The 18,540-nt window shown below is 46.4% G+C and overlaps 2 protein-coding genes and 2 non-coding genes across 4 annotated transcripts in view; all 4 read right to left on the bottom strand.

Moving 5' to 3' along the window:
* The window catches only part of BAZ2A (bromodomain adjacent to zinc finger domain 2A), a 34,617-nt gene extending 31,039 nt beyond the window's left edge, over window positions 1-3,578 (bottom strand). Inside the window, exon 1 of the mRNA XM_027593127.2 lies at window positions 3,394-3,578. The gene's annotated coding sequence lies outside the window, so the exon portion shown is untranslated. The remainder of the gene's footprint in view (window positions 1-3,393) is intronic.
* Window positions 3,579-5,225: 1,647 nt separating this feature from the next.
* Window positions 5,226-11,681, bottom strand: ATP5F1B (ATP synthase F1 subunit beta). The gene is made up of 10 exons (XM_027594590.1): window positions 11,458-11,681; window positions 10,803-10,985; window positions 10,400-10,574; window positions 9,636-9,757; window positions 9,195-9,379; window positions 8,524-8,682; window positions 8,278-8,400; window positions 7,420-7,632; window positions 6,281-6,482; window positions 5,226-5,492 (listed from the first exon to the last, which is right to left on the bottom strand). Exons 1-10 carry the CDS (start codon window positions 11,582-11,584, stop codon window positions 5,395-5,397), a joined length of 1,587 nt encoding a protein of 528 aa, XP_027450391.1. The 5' UTR covers window positions 11,585-11,681; the 3' UTR covers window positions 5,226-5,394.
* Window positions 9,481-9,552, bottom strand: LOC113923260. Its single transcript, XR_003520258.1, has one exon. It is a non-coding gene; the product is annotated as a small nucleolar RNA SNORD59 (small nucleolar RNA).
* On the bottom strand, window positions 10,665-10,740 carry LOC113923261. The gene has a single exon (XR_003520259.1). It is a non-coding gene; the product is annotated as a small nucleolar RNA SNORD59 (small nucleolar RNA).
* Window positions 11,682-18,540: the final 6,859 nt, after the last annotated feature.

Raw genomic sequence — 18,540 nt, 5'->3', positions numbered from 1 at the left:
GGAAGAGCCGGTTACTCCTGTGCCCTACTGACTCTCCCCACCCCTTCCGAGCCCAAGGCCTAGTCTCCAGGGAAACCTCTAGGACTATCCCAGCCAGGAGCGGTAGGGAAGAGGGGTGTTGGATAGGAGGGCCACCTGGGATTAGAAATGAAAGTGGGGCAGGATCCGTTCTTCCCATCAGGTGCAGAAAGACTTCAATTACCTTTCTCCCTGAAGGAGACCACCTCCTCATCCCATCTAACCAGAGATCTTCCTTGTTCTTTGAGCAAGGATGAGGGCAGGGTGTCAATATGCCCAACAGCTGGGTATTACTTCTAGTCAGAAGCCACCCCAGGCAGCAGCTGTGCTTCTCCCCCCATCCAGACGACAGAGGGCAGACTGACCCCATATGTCCCCAAACATTCCTCAGTCCCATCAGATGTGGCCAATCACCCACCCCATCACCCTTTAGGAAGCTACTAGAAAGGGGAAGAAGGGGCAAATGGTCATCTTTTCAGCCACTTGTGAGAAGGATATCTAGGGAATACTCTGAACCTCTCTCAAGCCAGGCCAGTGGGCGGATAATGAAGAAAATGAGAAGGGAGAAATTAGCACTTGCTCCCCCTTTCTCACCCTCCCTGTGTTTCTGCTGCACCACCCTGACTCTGGGGTCAGCTGCCACAGTGCCTGGCTCCACTCTGAAGCCAGATGGCTGGGGCTGGGAGGGGGTTAGAAAGAGAAAGGGAGAAAGAAGGGGATTCGTTTGCATCCCTTTACCTCCCACTCTCCCTCCCTCTCCCCCTCCAGATACTCCTGGAATTCACCCCCAACACCACAGCGGACCACCCCTCTCCTCCACTCAGCTCTCTTCCAGGCCATGGAACATGACTCAAGAGTCTGAAACAAATCCAGACACCCTGTCCCCTCATTCTGGAGTGGAGGATTGAGAGGGGGAAGGATGAAAGCATGAGAAAAGGGGCAGAGCTAGGGGCACAGCTGGACTTGGAGGGGGAATTCCTCAGTAGAGGTGAGGTAATTATTAAAGATTTTCCCTGTCCTCCCTGGCTGAATGGTTTATAGTGTTAATAGGGTCTAGTAGGGAGATATCCCTCAACCCCCTAACCATTCCAACTTGCTCCCTTCCCTCTCCAGGTTCCTCCAAAATAGCCTCCTCCCCCTCTATATTTTGGGGAGGCTAGATTCTCCTATAACACATCAAAAGGACCATAAACCCTCCTCCTCTCCAAGTTGGTATGTGCCCCTCAGATTCACCCACAGACCTGTTTCAAACTCCCCAATGAGCTTCTCCATGGTAGTCTTAGATGCGACAGCAGGACAAAGGCCTCAGGAGTGGGGACCCCCTTTGCATCTGAGCAGAGAAGGTTAAGATTCCCTCTCTTCTCCCAGCACCCTAACACCTTTAGAGGCTGAGTTCCAGCCCCTCACCCACTATCTCCCAACAGACCCTTAAGCCCAGAATCACAAGATTCTGGGTGTGCCCCCCTCCCCGCTCCATTCCCTGACTCTGGAGTAGGAGTGTTCCTAAGCTGGACCGGCCCACCCCAGGTCCAAGAAGAGGGGCTTTCCGACCAGGGCTGCTCAGCGGGTGCTGAGGTCTGACCCCCAAACTCCAGGAGAGGTGGGGTGGGGTGAGAGCTACAGAGAAGCTTTAGATGGGGCTTAGTTGAACTTGAAGGTCTAAACGGAGCAAGGCCCGAAAGTATCTATAGGCTATGCTAAACCTCCAACCCCCACTTACTACGGGGAAGGGAGAGGAGTTGGGGTGGCGGTTATTCCCCCTCCCATTGGAGGTTAGGATGGCGTGGGAAAGCTCTGGATCCAGAGGGGAGGAGGCGAAACCCAGACCGCGGGAGAATTTTCTGGCGAGGAAGGCGCGGGGGAGGGGGAGATCCTGGGTCTAGAATGGGAGGGGTACTCGGGAGAGGTTGGCGGAGAGGCGTGAGAAGCCTCCGGATTCCGGTCGCAGAGGACAGGGGAGAAATGGGCGAGTAGATAGTGCGGGGGAGAGAGGAAGGGCAGCTCCCGCAGCGGGAGAGTCAGATCCTGAGTCTCGGGCAGCGGGTATCCCCGGGGCAGAGGACCACAGGAGCGGCCCTGCCCGGGGACTCTGGTCCGGGGCGGGGGTGCCGGGCCTCACCTGGAGCAGGGCCGGGCCGCGGGCGGCGGCGGCGGTGCAGGTGGCCCGAGCCGGGTGGCGGCGGCGCCTCCTCCCCCAGCCCTGGGCCGCCGGCGGAGTGTTGGAGGGGGTGGGGGGTGGCACTTAAAGGGGCAGGAACTACTGGGGTAGGGACAAGCGCTTGGGTAAGGTTATCGCGAAGAATCCGCTGGGGGAGGGGGAAGCGGGTGGCGTCTCCTAGGGGCCAGAACCAGGAAGGATCCCAGATGGAGGAAGAGAGGAGATCCCAGGAAGACGACAAACTTCTCTGGTGAAGTGGGGGAGGGTGGTGGGTCCGAACTGCAGGACTTGGAAGAGAGCTCCGCCCGCGCTCTCGGGACTCCGGCAAAGATCTCCTCACAAAGAAGAGTCCCAAGGACGCCAAGGAGGAGTGGGGGTGCCGGAGGAAGGCCGCGGCTGCTGGGGGTAACGCACAGCGACCCTGCTAGGCGAACAGGTTCCCTGGTTTTCAGCTCCACAAGGCCCCATTCCCTACAGCTGTGGAAAGGCACAGCCTCCTTCCCCCAGCACTACCCAAGTTTAAAAGCCTCTGGAATCAGGGAGCCACGAGGGCGAAGACCTCCTAGGCCTTTCAACCTCAATCCTGTTTCTCACTCGGTGTTAGTGACTGGAGCTTGGGGGGCCGCCAGTAGCAACCCTAGTGGGACTGCTGTGGGACCGTGAGAATCGGCTTTATTTCACTTTTCCCCCAACCACCACCAGCCTTGCAGCAACCTCTGGGGCAACAGGAAGCAGCTGCTCAGTGCAGCCCCCACCTGGTGGTGGGTCGCGGTGGGGGAGGAGAGAAGACAGGGACTTAAAAGGCCTGGGAGAAAATAAGGGGAGGAGGGGCACCTTAAAAATCCTCCAACGCAACAAAAAGTGGGTTTTACTTTTTGGGGGGAGGCTAGCAGTGAATACTGTAAAACATTACTTGAATTTCAGCAGCTTAAACGGGGAGGAGCAAGGGGTTGGGGCGTGGGGTGGGACGGTGAGGTGGGGGGGGAAGCCTCCACCTAAGGTGCAGAGTCTCAGGCTCTTCCTGGGAACCGGAGCTTGTCAGTGCTCTTGATCCCTTGGTCCGCAGACTCACCACCTGAGCCCTGTGCCCCTATAGACCCGTGTTCCCTTCTTCACCCCCCAAAAGAGCAAAGGTTAGGCCCCACCCCTGCTGAGTCAGCCAGGGAGGGAGGCAGGCATCCTTCAGGCCTTCCCCGGGGGCCGGTCCTCATACTTACCCATGTCCAGCTGGCAGGGCTCCAAAGCTGGGACCACCCAGCTCCTCACTGCCCTTGGTTCCCCCTTCACGTGAAGGCTGGTGTTAGATCCTCCTAAACTGTGAGCTGGGAACTAGCACGAATCAAAAAGCCAATGTATGCTTCCTGCGAACCACAGCCTGAACTGCTGTAGGGTGATGTCCCTGTGTGACAGACTGGGGTGGGGAGGGAGGAGGGAAGGGCGGGGCTTTCTCTGGGTGGAGAGGGAGGAGGAGGTGAGGACAGGGCAGAACCAGGAGAAATATGGAGGAAGGTTAGATCTGTGTTGACACTCCAGAGGCGTGGTGGAAGAGAGTGGTAAAGGGGGAAGGAAATAAATAGTTGCATCTAGTGAGAGGGAGAAGGTTCTCGATGAATACTGAGACACGTAAATGTGTGGGGGAGGGGATGGAGGGATACAAACGACCTTAAGGATCAGTTACCAGGTCTGCATCTGGGTAACGTGGGAAAACAAAGCAGAAAGAGCTGACCACATATCCTGGGGCCTTTCTGCACCAGCTTCTTACCCACTGGAGTCAGGACCTAGAGGAAATGCCCCCACCCCCATAACTCAGCATTTCCCCAAATCCAGGCTTTTCTGGGAGCAAAAGACCAGGCACAGTCAGCTCAGGGGCTCCACCTTCTGTCCAGATCATGACACAGGAGAGACTAGTGCCAAGGACGTCATAGGCAGATGGGAGGAAACTTACAGGCCCCTACTCCACCCCTGGCACCTATCCCAAGGCCCCTCCCCAACCTTCAGCCCCCAGGGGCCTCTGAATTGGGATGTTTGTCCCCGCCCTGCTTCGACCCAACTTGAATGCCTCAGGGGTGGAGCCTACAGATGCAGGCTCCTCCTCAGGACAAAAGCCCCAGCTGGTTTGTAAACAGTCATTAGCTAAGAACCACATCCCAGCAAATGGCCTTTATGGATTTCAAAATGGTGAGATCAGAGTTCTTGCAGTCTCCAGTCCTAGCACCAGAGGGCAGTAGGAAATGGGCCCTAGCTCAGGAAAGAACACAATAGGGCACCAAAACTGACTTTGCACTGTAATAGGCACTTGTTTCACACTGCAATGGGTGTAGTTTTGAGTACTCCAACCCTGCACTTTTAGTAGCTAAAATGGAGGGGAACTTCTCTAATTCCATCATTTAGTTCAAAAGCACAATCCCACAAACCCTGGAAATTGCTTCTCCTTTTAAGATTCAATCTCCCCAGCTTTCCTAAAGGATCTTAGCAGAGGTCAGGAAAGCCTGTTACTTTACACCATGCACTACCTCAAGGAATCTCAACTCTGGGCTTGCCCAAAATATCAGCAGGCAGTAGTCAGCAACACTTTCTGAAAAAAGGTGGGGGAGATGGGCATGGAGAAAAAAATTCAGCCTAGGTTGAGAGAGAGGGGGCCCTTTTGACTAGATTTTTGCAGGTTATTAATCCTTCAGAAGCAGCATTTCCTAAAAATTGGGTTCATTCAATTCACTGACCTTTGTTTTGCCTTAGGATAGCAGTTCTCTGTAAACCCATTTTTCCCCAATGTGCTCTTCTCCCTATTGCTTTTTAGCCAAGCAGGAATAATATATAGAATATTCAAGATCAATCTGCCTCAACAAAAAGACCAAAGCTGAGGCCCTACTATTGAGGTCCTATCATCCTCTACAGGGAACCCCTCATAAGACCCACAGCTGTCCATCAAGACAATGGCTTTTCATTTCTGATGACCCCATTTGAAACATATGTGGACTACTTTATACTATTTCTTATGGCCACTCTAAAATTCAGTGTCATGTTGTCAGGACCAAGAAAAATAGACCAATTCTGAGGGGTGTACATTTTATTGGAAATCTTAAATACTCTTCAGACAGACAACGTCTTCAAACAAGGCTCTCATATGGCCTACAGAGCAAACCGAGATTTCTGGATTAGGGGCAAACAAGAAGCACAGCACACAAGACGACCAGTGCTTAGTTTGCCAAAGGACCTCCTCATGAATGCTCTTCAGCCAGCTTATCAGCTTTTGCCACGGCTTCTTCAATGGGTCCCACCATATAGAAGGCCTGTTCTGGGAGATGGTCATATTCACCTGTATGGAGAAAAAAAAATCCACTGGTAAGAAGTGGAAAGATACATTTTTTGCAGTATATACATACTTCACCACTTGGGGCCACCAGTCAGAAATTTGTCATCCAAGAAATCCTAACAAAACTTCCATCACAAATCTAATTTACAAGACATCATACAGTATGGATTAAGAACAAATGGTCTCGGCCATACAACCTGGATTCAAATTCTTGCTCTCTACTTTGGCTGGAGATCAGGACCAGTTATTTCAAACTTATTCTGTGCTTCAAGATCCCTAATTTGTAAAAACAAAATAATGCCTTCCTTACAAGGACCTCTAATTCACTAGAAGAGCAGCTAAGACTGAAAACACTCAGTAAATGTTGAATGACATCAAGTAATACAAGTTTCACTCTCAGAAGTAAATAGAGTATTTCCAAAGAATACTGATGAGAAATAGCTCATTTTTAAAACTATTTATCTAGGCACAATATACTTATAGATTGCTTGACAGTTGCTGGAATGGAAATATAGAACAATGGGCATTCAAGAGATTTCAGCTCCTCTGACATTTTTTTTTATTTTATTTTTTAAAGATTTTATTTATTTGAGAGAATGTGAGAGACAGAGAGAGAGAGAGAGCACATGAGAGGGGGAGGGTCAGAGGGAGAAGCAGACTCCCTGCTGAGCGGGACTCGATCCCGGGACTCCAGGATCATGACCTGAGCCGAAGGCAGTCGCTTGACTAACTGAGCCACCCAGGCGCCCCCCTCTGACATTTTACATTCAGCTTTATACTCAAAATCTCACCTGCCAAAATCTGCTGGAATCCTTTGATGGTCTCCTTCAGAGGTACCAGCTTCCCCATATGACCTGTGAAAACCTCAGCTACCTGGAATGGCTGAGACAAGAAACGCTGTATTTTCCGTGCACGGGACACAGTCAACTTGTCTTCCTCAGAAAGTTCATCCATACCCAGGATGGCAATGATGTCCTGGAGAGATTTGTAGTCCTATGAGAAAACAAGAGAGATCTGAGTATTTATATTATTTTATTTTTCTTCTTTTTATTTAAGCAGGCTCCACACCCAATGTGGGCTTACTCACAACCCTGGTATCAAGAGTTGGATGCTCTACTGAGTCAGCCAGACACCCCCAAATTCACATTTCTTTTAAATTTGGACAAAAACCTAAGGGTTAATACCACCTTGTATTCACACTGAGCTTTGTACAAAGCATTTTAGCACCTTACCTCACTTTATAACTGGAACAAGTTAGTGGTGAAGTTACATAGTCAGGATCACGTGGGCCCTCAGCTAAGATCAGGGTCTTATCCTCACTACTTCTTGTCTGGTGCCATTAGAAAAAATTAGATTCCAAATCTAAGTACCTGGAAACCCAAGAGACCTCATTCACACTCTCTAACAGAAACTGCTGGTTGGGGCGCCTGGGTGGCTCAGTCGGTTAAGCGTCTGCCTTCGGCTCAGGTCACAATCCCAGGGTCCTGGGACTGGGCCCCGCATCGGGCTCCCTGCTTGGTGGGGAGCCTGCTTCTCCCTCTCCCTCTGCTGCTCCCCCTGCTTGTGCTCTCTAATAAATAAAATCTTAAAAAAAAAAAAAAGAAAGAAAGAAACGAAACTGCTGGTCTTGGGGCACCTGGATGCCTCGGTTGGGTGTCTGTCTGCCTTTGGCCTGGGTCATGATCCCAGGGTCCTGTAATCAAGCCTGGCGTCAGGCTTCCTGCTCAGCGGGGAGTCTGCTTCTCCCTCTCCCCCTGTGCGCACGCACTCTCAAATAAATAAATAATACCTTAAGGAAAAAAAAACTGATCTCATCTTTCCTTACTCCAAAGCAAATTACACAGGTCACTGGGAAAGATTTGGTATTAAATTAGTCCCCAAAAATCCACTGTATGACTTTATGGCCACCGATCTCACCTACAATACTCACCTGTAGGATCTTTTGCACCCCACGAGCAACATCATAATGCTCATTTCCAACAATGTTGGGATCCATGATTCGAGAGGTGGAATCCAGAGGATCCACAGCTGGATAGATGCCCAACTCAGCAATAGCGCGGGACAGCACAGTGGTAGCATCCAAATGGGCAAAGGTAGTGGCAGGGGCAGGGTCAGTCAAGTCATCAGCAGGCACATAGATAGCCTAAAGTGAGTCAAGAACCCATGAGAAACAACAGGAAGCCAAGTAATTTGATTTAAGCCACCCCCCCTTTTCTGACCTCTCATCATCTCATTCCATCTTAGCATTTAAGAGTCCACCTCAAAAAAGCCTTCTTACCATCCTAATACCTGCTGAGTGAGCTTATAGATGATCTGGTCCGTCCAAGCTGTGATAAAAGAATTTTCTTGTCATTCCTTTTGTTATTCATCCTACATTTCTAACTCTATTGTAGTGATATCCACACTTTCAGTTAAAAACAAAAGACCTTGCATGACTATAATGGTTCACTAGATTCACTGAAAGTTAAAACAATTTAGACACTCAAGATAATTTTACTGTTTATGTATGTACATACATAATATATATATATGTATGTATTTAATGTGTTTCCATGCAGCTCCAGACTCTGCAGGCTAGAAACCACTACTTTTGTGATCTACATTCACATGTATGCCTTCAACCACTTTGAGCATTTCTTAATGTTTTAGGGTCTCTAACATGCACACATAGAATTTTACACATTATTTCAGGGAGCTCATTAACCTGGTCAAAAACATTGAGACATAAATAACTTCTCTGTATATACCTTTATACAAATTAGACCTTCATCCATTTAATGGTTCTTACCTGCACAGAGGTAATAGATCCCTTCTTGGTGGTGGTGATTCTTTCCTGCATGGTACCCATATCAGTGGCCAGGGTAGGCTGATAGCCCACAGCAGAAGGGATTCTGCCCAATAAAGCAGACACCTTAATAAAAAGAGAGAAAAACAGTAAGAACAAAGGTATTAGGGGTCTACAACTTTAGCCTCATCTGCACCATTCCATAGATAGGTCAAATGAAAACAGGTTCTCTCAAGCCTTCTCTCTTACCTCAGAGCCAGCCTGGGTGAAGCGGAAGATGTTATCAATAAAGAGCAATACATCTTGACCCTCTTGGTCTCTGAAGTACTCAGCAACAGTCAGTCCAGTCAGAGCCACCCGGGCGCGAGCACCAGGTGGTTCATTCATTTGACCGTACACTAGCGCTACCTGAAATAATCATACACAATCAGGAAACCTGGCAGAGGAATATAGAAGCCATATACCCAAGGTCCCCAAATCAGAGAAAACTACCAAAAAACCCTCCTTCTCAGAAAGCATCAAGATTTTGGTTTCCAAATTTCTTTTCCCTTTTAGAAATGTGGTTCAAAATAACACAATTTCTTAGAATATTAAGGCAAGATTCCTGAAATAGGAAGGAAATAAAACTAAGTGAGAGGCACAAAACAGGGTTGAGACATAGGAGTTACCTCCAAGTCCCAAAATTAACTTTCAAAGATGTGACTATCTACTGAAAACAAAGCCTGGAAACGTAACATAATGTCAAAGAAAGAAAATATGCGTTAGTGTATTCTAAGTTGCAAGGAAAACACTGACAGGAATTTCCTTCGTAGGCCCACACGAAATGAAAATATAACACATGGCTTCAGCTAGTAATGCAGTCAACTAAAATGGTTTCCTGGCACTACTACCATGTGGACATAAATCAGCTCACTACTTACCTTGGAGGTAGCATCTTTCAAGTTGATAACACCAGACTCAATCATTTCATGGTATAAGTCATTGCCTTCACGGGTCCTCTCACCAACACCAGCAAACACAGAGTAACCACCATGGGCTTTGGCTACATTGTTGATCAACTCCATGATCAGTACCGTCTTGCCAACTCCAGCACCACCAAAGAGCCCTGGAAGAGGTTGAAAAAAAGAAACATTTAAGAGTTCTGTGTTCCCAAATAAGCAAACTTAAAGGAAAAAAAAAAAAATCACCCCAGTTTTCTATCTTTTCCCTTCTCAGGAATGGCATCTGGCTTCAGCAAACTCAGAAGAACGAAAGTCAGAAGCTACTCATCAGCGAAGGATAGATCTCAGTACCCACTCACTACACGGTAGGATTCTTGTTCCCACATTAGGTTTGGAAAATATGTACCAGCAGTAACATACCAATTTTGCCACCCTTGGCATAGGGAGCCAGCAGATCCACGACCTTGATACCAGTAACCAGAATTTCCTGCTCAACACTCATCTCCACGAACTCAGGGGCCTCAGCATGAATAGGTGCAAATCTGTGAAGGTAGGAAGAAAGTATCAGTGTCATGTTGTTGAAAGGTTCCTCTCAATTTTCAAGTCTAACCCTTTACTCACATCTTATAGAACACTCCACACAAATTGCCATCTGGCTCCTCACCTAATGTTCTGCAATAAAGGGGATTCCACTTCTGTTATCTCAGGAAACAATAATCCCAACCCCTAACAATTTACACTGTCACAAAGATTTCCCTTTTACTAAGCCCTAACCTAACAGCACTTCTTCATGTATCAATAGGTAATACAAAGACCTGCTAGTTTTGGAAACCCTACAACCTAAGTCATTGGTATGAAAACTCAAATAACCAACTTGAGTCCCAAGTTTTTTCTTTTTACAATCAGAACTTCTGCATCCTTAATTTTCTTCAGAAAGACTGTGGTTTTGATAACAATATATCAGCATTTTAAGCATTCTCTGCAGGAAAATTTTGCTACACTAGAAGGTGTTGCCTTAAAAGTACAGAACTGGAAGAGGGGCCCCTGGCTGGCTCAGCTGGGAGAGCACATGACCTTTGAGTTCAAGCGCCAGGTCTGGTGTAGAGCTTACTTTAAAAAAAAGAAACAAAACCTGCAGAAAAAGCAGTTCCTTTGCATGTAGATGCAGCAAAAGGGATACTTACTGTTTGGTTTTGATGGGACCTCGCTCATCAATAGGTTCTCCAATGACGTTCATGATTCTGCCCAACGTCTCAGGACCAACAGGAATTTTGATTGGTGCACCAGAATCCAGGACTTTCTGGCCTCTAACCAAGCCTTCTGTACCATCCATGGCAATAGTCCTTACTGTGCTCTCACCTGTTAAAGGCATTGCAGGGTTATACAGAAGGACAAAGTAGGCTTCAGGTTTAATGTTCAGCTAGCATGAAAGACTAGCTGAACAAGACTCCTTCTCAGTACCTAAAATGTGGCTTCAGCACACTCAGAAGAACGAAAGTCATTTTGATAAAATCATCATAGAAGGAAGACTGATTTGGGGGATATTTGGACTAAAGCTCTTTACTATTCTTAACAAACTCTACTTACCCAAATGCTGGGCCACCTCCAAAACCAGCCTGGTCTCCCTGCCTTGCACTTCCAGGGCATTTAGGATGGGTGGTAGTCCCTCATCAAACTGGACATCCACCACTGCACCGATAACCGCCACGATGCGCCCGGTGGCAACGCCTGCTTTCGGCGAAGGAGAGGTTTGGGCGGCATAGTCTCTGGCTAACAGACAAAAAAGATATTGGAAGAAATTGGGGTCAGAGCAATTAAGGGTCATCGGAAGCCCCGCCTTAACCCATAAGAACTGGTAAATTCGGCCCACAACCGGCCCCCTCAGCTTTCAAGTAAGATGAGTCCGGAGGGAGCGCCGCACAGGAACCGAGAAAGCGCCTGCACTATCTTCCCATGCACAAAACCCCATTATTCGAGAGTTCCGTGACCCATTCAAGGGAAGGTCAATGCACCTGCCCGAACTTTTCCGTCACAGAGAGCCCCTTTTCCAAAATAAGATGAATTAGATCGAAGAAAGCTCCCACAGGCGATCTATTCTTGTTCTCCCGCCGTTAGAAGTCAGGGCGCTGGCCCTGACGTCCTTCTAACACCAGAAATACCTTAGGCCCGAGTGACAAACGGCCTCCAGCTCAAGGTCATGGGGAGGCAGAAACGAACCCAGCTCCCAGAGGAAGGCACTTACCAAGCTGGAGCGCTGCCGGAGTGGCCCGCAGTAAGACCTGGACTTGGGGTAGTGGCGCTGAAGGACCGAGTCCCCTCAAGGCCCCAGAGGCCGAAGTAGCGGCCACACGACCCACAAGACCCAACATGGCGGAGCCCGGGTGGCGACTAAGCGCTGCAGAGGTCCGGGTCGCCAACTCCCCCGCCGTTGGGGCGAGGCCTACTCTGCAGTAAGCAAGTCCATTGGATGAATTTGCTGAATATCACTCTCAGTGCTGCTCCTATAGGTTAGTAATCTCTGATCTTCTCAACCATTGGTCGAAAGTGGTGCCAATCTGAATTCCTTATTTTTATTGGACATTGTCAGGTTAGGTGCAACCCTCAGAGCCTCGGAAACATAATTGGACAACAAGGATGTCAGTTGGAGAGGGTACGTGGCGGAAATACGTTTCGGAAAGGGGCGGAGTTCCTGTTGTGAAGCACGCGGGCTGTCTTTGGCCGTCCTTGGGCTCTCACCTTAGATAGGACCCTGAGCTAAGTGACCGTCTCAGGGGCGGGGGTCAGGGAAGTAGTGGAGTCAGGAAGCACCACTGACGGTGACCTTGGGAAAGTCAGGAGCCTTCTCTAGACTCAAAACACGGTCTTTCTTTCGCAGTAGTGGAATTGGAAGCTTACAGGCAGTTCAGGATGTCAGGAATCCGGACAATCTGTATCACTTAAAACTGTACAATGTAAGAAACTAATGTTAACCCAGTCATTTAACAGGTATGTGCCAGGCATTGAGGAAACAAAACATAATTAAGACTTAGGAACCTCCCTTTATTTTATTATTTTTTCTAAAGTAGGACCCACGCCCAGTGTGGGGCTTGAACTCACGACCCTGACATCAGGAGTCGGATGGTCTACGGACCGAGCCACCCAGGTGCCTCAGGACCTCCCTTTTTAAAGACAGAAAACAATGCAGTAAAGTGTGATGGATCCTGATTAGTACAGGGTAAAGTGGGTGCACAAAGGAGGAGGGGATAAATTTGAATCACCTAGAGATGTAGGGGAATTGTCTCAAAGTGGAAGACATGGATATACCTGTTGTGAAACCGAGTAGAAATTCCTAGGGTAAAGTAGGAAGACTATTCCAAGCACATGACCGTATGTTCCTTTTGTTTAACTGTAGGTGAGGAAGGTTGGAGGTGAAGGAAAAAAAGAAAAGGGGTAAAGAGATTAGCAGGAGCCAGCTCTCAGGGCTTTGGATGAAGTGGAGAGTGGGCTGAGGTAGGTGTGTGGAAATGTTCCTCGAGTATGGAAATCAGAAAAACCAGGGCATCCTTTTCTGTAGTATTGATTTTATTTTTTTTTAAGATTTTATTTATTCATTTGAGAGAGAGAATGAGATAGAGAGAGCATGAGACAAGGGGAGGGTCAGAGGGAGCAGCAGACTCCCTGCTGAGCAGGGAGCCCAATGCGGGACTCGATCCTGGGACTCGATCCTGGGACTCCAGGATCAAGACCTGAGCCGAAGGCAGTCGCTTAACCAACTGAGCCACCCAGGCGCCCCTAAGCTATTTGGGGGTGGGTTGGAGAGACCCTTAATCGATTAGAACAAACATGGCTATGTAGAGTTCATCATGGCGCTACCTCCCCAGACTTTCTCTCACCAACTCCCATAGGTTCTCATCTTTCTACATGATTGTGAAGTTTCATTTGGCATGTTAGAGCTATCAAATAATTAAAGGAGAAAACAGGAAGAGAAGGTTAAGTTTGGGGTGCCTATGGTAATCTTGCCGAATAATTAGAGGGAAAGAACCTAAGAAAAGAGCAATATGTATGGAGCAGGTAGAGAAAAATGAAACAGCAAAGGAAGCAGCAGAGGAATAAGACCAAAGACGATGTGAAGAATCAGGAAAGAGAGGGGCACCTGGTGGCACAGTTGGTTGGGCATCTGACTTAACATCCGCAGTTAAGCAGCCGACTCTTGATTTCAGCTCAGGTCATGATCTCAGGGTCCTGGGATCAAGCCCCACATCAGATCGGTGCTCAGCCAGGGAGTCTGCTTGTGGATTCTCTCTCCTCCCTCTGCCCCTTCCTCCTCTGCTTAAGCTCACTCTATCTCTAAAATGAAATAAATCTTAAAAAAAAAAAAAAAAAAGAGGGGCACCTGTGTGGTGCAGTTGGTTGGGCGTCCGACTCTTGATTTCAGCTCAGGTCCTGGTGTCAGTCTTGAGACCAAGCCCCGTGTCAGGCTCTGCACTCGGCGTGGAGTCTGCCGGAGATTCTTTCTCTCCCTCTCCCCTTTCCCCCCTCCCCTGGCTCTCTTTCTAGTAAATCTTAAAACAAAACAAGACAAAACAAAAACAAAACAGGAAAGCGAATGTTAAGGAGAAAGTGGTCAACAGCATCAATCACATAAATATCCTATAAAATAAGGGCTGGGGGTATCTGGGTGGCTCAGTCATTAAGCGTCTGCCTTTGGCTCAGGTCATAATCCCAGGGTCCTGGGATGGAGCCCCACATTGGGCTCTCTGCTGGCAGGAAGCCTGCTTCTCCCTCTCCCACTCTCCCTGCTTGTGTTCCCTCTCTCGCTGTGTCTCTCTGTTAAATAAATAAAAATCTTAAAAAATAATAATAAGGGCTGAAAAGAACCAGTTAGTAATGTTTGGCAACTAGGAATTCATTCCATGGCAAAGGTGGGTCAAAGATAATTTCAGTGGGCTGCATCGTAAGACACGATACACATTTTTGATTTATGATCCATGTGCTTTCCATTACACTGGGCAGCATCCCAGTTATTAGGGTCCTATATATTTTACTAGCCTCCCTCAATTATTAGAGTTGAAGTTTCTGTAGATAGGCTGACACCCCTCAGAGTATTTATTGTCACTGGAGCCAGAGTGTCTAGGTTAAAATCGGTTTTGCTACTTACTAGATGTCATTGAGAAGTTAAATTGTTACTTTCCTCATCTATAAAAGAGATAATAAAATGGGAATAATCTCATAGGGTTGTTTTGAGACTTAAGATTAATAATAATGAAAGAAGTATTTAGAACAATCCCTGGCACATAATTAGCACTGTATTTGTGTTAGCTAGTATTTTTGCTTACTGTTGACTTAGTGTTAAGATCCTTTGGTTTTGTATCACCAACTTTGGTCTTGGCCAAAACTTTATTAACCATCAAACATTTATTGGTACACCAACTAAACCCAGGTGTCAAAGATTTTCATAAATTCCAGGCTCATTACTTCTTGAAATGTATCACACATTTCTTTGTCCTCTTAGCAGATTATCAAGTAATTTAACTTTTTCTTAGACATTTGGGTTATCATTAAACATCTTTGAATCACATTCCAATTCTAAATACTTCATGTTATTAAGGTAGATGAGCTGTTTCTCCATTATGCTCAATTCTGTGAACTTATTTTTGCTGTCAATGATTGCCCTCAGCAACTTTACGTCCTATTCTGAAATTAGAGAATCTGCTAAATTTGTAAATACTACTAAAAGTAAACAAACTTGATTAGCTTGGAATGAAATAGGCCTTTCTGAACAAACAGTGTCCTATTTTAGAGTTCTGATATGTTTTGGTCCTATTTCATGTTTGATTCCCAGATAGGCCAAGGTAAATATTTTATGTGAAATACAAGCTATTTTCATGGGACAGTAGGAACCACAAAGACCTAATCTGGCTTCTTACCTGAAATGAATTCCAACTGACTGCATAATTTATGACTGAAAACCTCACTCATTGTAAGGTCAAAATTGCATTTTCTAACTCCTTATTTTACTGCTTTCCACAGTGGCCATGCCGCACATTCTTCCAGTACTTTGGTATTGACTATAATGTCTTTGTCTCTACATTTCTTAACTATTATTTTGGGTGATTTCAAATTCATGAAAATAACCCATTCAATACTCTAGTTTCAGAGTTAACTTCTTAATTCCAATTAGTTTTACATGCACATTTCACGTAAGCATGTTAACTCCTCATTCCCAAATTTTATCCTTAAAAGTTCTATCTCAGAAATCCAATATTCTCTTGTAAGACAATTTTGGGTTTTGTTTCTTTACACAATACATGAATATATTCTAGATACACAGGGTAAGAATAAATCCTTTCACCAGTACCACTATCCCAAAGTCTCACTCCCCTTCCCAGAAATAACCACTAAAAGTTTTCCCTATACCCCATTCACTTTTTTTTTTTTTAAGATTTTATTTATTTGACAGAGAGAGGCACAGTGAGAGAGGGAACACAAGCAGGGGGAGTGGGAGAGGGAGAAGCAGGCTTCCCGCCGAGCAGGGAGCCCGATGCGGAACTCGATCCCAGGACCCTGGGATCATGACCTGAGTCGAAGGCAGATGCCCAACGACTGAGCCACCCAGGCAACCCCCCCCCGATTCACTTTCTATCCATTCCATATACAGAGACTATATATATATATATATATATATATATATATATGCCCCTGCACATTTTTTAAACCTCAGTGGAAGCATACTACAGAAAATTTTTTTTTTCCAAATTTATTTTTTTTAGTAATTGCAACATCCAACATGGGGCTCAAACTTACAACCCCAAGACTGAGTCACATGCTCTCCCGACTCAAGCCAGCCAGGCGCCCTAGTACATTTACTTTATTGATGATGACTGTATGTTATGCCCTAAGAGCATGTAATTTATTTTTTTTTTAAAGACTTTGACAGAGCACAAGCAGAGGGAATGGGAGAGGGAGAAACAGTCTCCCCGCTGAGTAGGGAGCCCAATGCGGAGCTCGAACCCAGGACCCTGGGATAATGACCCAAGCCAAAGGCAGATGCTCAACCGAGCCAGCCAGGCACCCTAAGAATGTGTAATTTATTCGACCCCATTAATGGTCCATTTGGATTGTTTCAAATGGCTGTTACATGCAATAATGAATAAAAACAAATCTTGTACACATTATTTGTGTACACTAATACTTCTTTCATAGATTCCAAGAAATGTTAGCTTAAATTTTGTTCATTTAGACGAGATTCTGCTGAATGGTCTAAAACCATCTTGCTAATTTACCAGGTTCCCAGAATCCTTACCAAAATTTTTTTTAAAAATGTGGCTAATATTACATGAATGAAATTTACTTCACTGATTTAATTTGCATTTCCCTGATTTCTACTAAGCTGGAACTTTCATGTTTATTGGCCAGTTATATTTCTTCAGATTACCTGTTCCTATCTTTTGCCCATTATTTTTCCTCTTGGCTTGTCATGATTAAGTGCTCTTCAAATGCTTTTTAATGTTTATATATTTTTTAGTACATTACTTATCCTTTGACCTAATAGCATTTTTTTTTTTTTTAAGTAGACTCCACACCCTGCATGGAGCCCAGCCCAGGGCTTGAACTCGTGACCCTGAGGTCAAGACCTGAGCTGAGATCAAGAATTGGATGCTTAGGGCGCCTGGGTGGCTCATTCAGTTAAGCGTCTGCCTTCAGCTCAGGTCATGATCCCGGGGTCCTGGGATCAAGCTCTGCATTGGGCTCCCTGCTCAGTGGGGAGTCTGCTTCTTCTCCCTCTCCCTCTGCCACTCCTGCCCCGCTCGTGCTCACTCTCTCAAATACTTTATATATAAAAAATAAAGTTGGATGCTCAACCGACTGAGCCGCCCAAGTGCCCCCTAACAGCATTTTTTGGCCTATGTTATTTTTTTAAGACTTTAAGTAATCTCTACACCCAACGTGAGGCTCAAACTTACAACTCAGAGATCAAGAGTCACATGCTCTACCAACTGAGCCAGCCAGGTGCCCTGACCTGTTAATGTTTAATGTCAGATTCATTAACTTTTCCTTTGTAGCTTCTAGATTTTATGACAGGAAGGAATTTCCGATAGCATTAGGTAAGAATTTGATTAATAAATTGTTTCAATGAATGGGCCAGGAACAATCTGCATCAGAATCACCTAAAGCTACTCTAGCCATTATAACCACTAGCCACATGGGGTTAAATTTAGGAAAAATTAAGTAAAAATTCAGTATGCGTCACATTAGCCACATGTCAGATTCTCAGTAAATATGCAGCTAGTGGCTACTCAGACAATAAAGATGTAGAACATTTCCTTTGTCAGAAAATCACACTGGACTGAGCTGATCCGCAGCACGGATTCAGAATCTGCATTTTAGGTCTAAACAGTCACTGTTGGGCGCCTGGGTGGCTCAGTTGGTTAAGCGACTGCCTTCGGCTCAGGTCATGATCCTGGAGTCCCAGGATCGAGTCCCGCATCGGGCTCCCTGCTCAGCAGGGAGTCTGCTTCTCCCTCTGACCCTCTTCCCTCTCGTGCTATCTTCATTCTCTCTCTCAAATAAATAAATCTTTAAAAAATAAATAAATAAATAAAAATAAAAGTCACTGTCAAGCTTAAGAGGTCTTAAAACAGATCACCGGCCTCTACCCTCCCATTTCTGACCCAGCAGGCCTATTTGGGGGCCTAGAATTTTTTTTTTAAGATTTTATTTGAGAGAATACAAGCGGCAGGGGGACAGAGGGAGAGGAGAAGCAGACACCCCACTGAGCAGGGAACCTGACGCAGTGCTTGATCCCACGACCCCAAGATCATGGCCTGAGGCGCTTAACCGACTGAGCCACCCAGACACCGCCAGAATTTGTATTTGTAACAAGTTCCTAGAGGAGATGGATGCTAAGTCCAGGGACTACACTTCAGAAATCACTGATCTCAAATATCAGTTAAGTGAAAATTCCTGGTCCCTGCATAGACCTACTAAAGCCTATCTAGCATTAGGACCTAGGAATCCACATTATCACAAAGCCCCATGATTTTGATATGTCAAGAACCACTGGGTTCAAGATGAACCACAGGGATACAGAAAGAAGGATCAAACTAGAGCTGTGGGTCTTACTAGTTTTAAGAAAGAAGGAACAATGGTTGGGGCGCCTGGCTGGCTCAGTTGGGTGTGCAACTCTTGATCTCAGGGTTGTGAGTTTGAGTTCCAGGTTGGGTGTAGAGATTACTTAAAATCTTGGGGGCGCCTGTGTGGCTCAGTTGTTAAGTGTCTGCCTTTGGCTCAGGTCATGTGGGATCGAGCCCTGTGTTGGGCTCCCTGCTCAGCAGGAAGCCGGATT

This window comes from Zalophus californianus, chromosome 9 (assembly GCF_009762305.2).
Source record: "Zalophus californianus isolate mZalCal1 chromosome 9, mZalCal1.pri.v2, whole genome shotgun sequence".
In the NCBI taxonomy this organism is placed as follows: domain Eukaryota; kingdom Metazoa; phylum Chordata; class Mammalia; order Carnivora; family Otariidae; genus Zalophus; species Zalophus californianus.
The sequence above is the reverse complement of the archived record's forward strand: the minus strand, read 5'-3'. Positions and strand labels throughout refer to the sequence as shown.

What these genes read in the sequence shown, in the direction of transcription:
- ATP5F1B (XM_027594590.1), bottom strand. Translation starts at nt 11,584, where the DNA reads ATGTTGGGTCTTGTGGGTCGTGTGGCCGCTACTTCGGCCTCTGGGGCC. An exon ending in TCCGGCAGCGCTCCAGCTTG is followed by an intron (nt 10,986 to 11,457) that starts GTAAGTGCCTTC and finishes TTTGTCTGTTAG; the next exon opens with CCAGAGACTATGCCGCCCAA. An exon ending in GGGTGCAAAAGATCCTACAG is followed by an intron (nt 6,483 to 7,419) that starts GTGAGTATTGTA and finishes GTTTTCTCATAG; the next exon opens with GACTACAAATCTCTCCAGGA.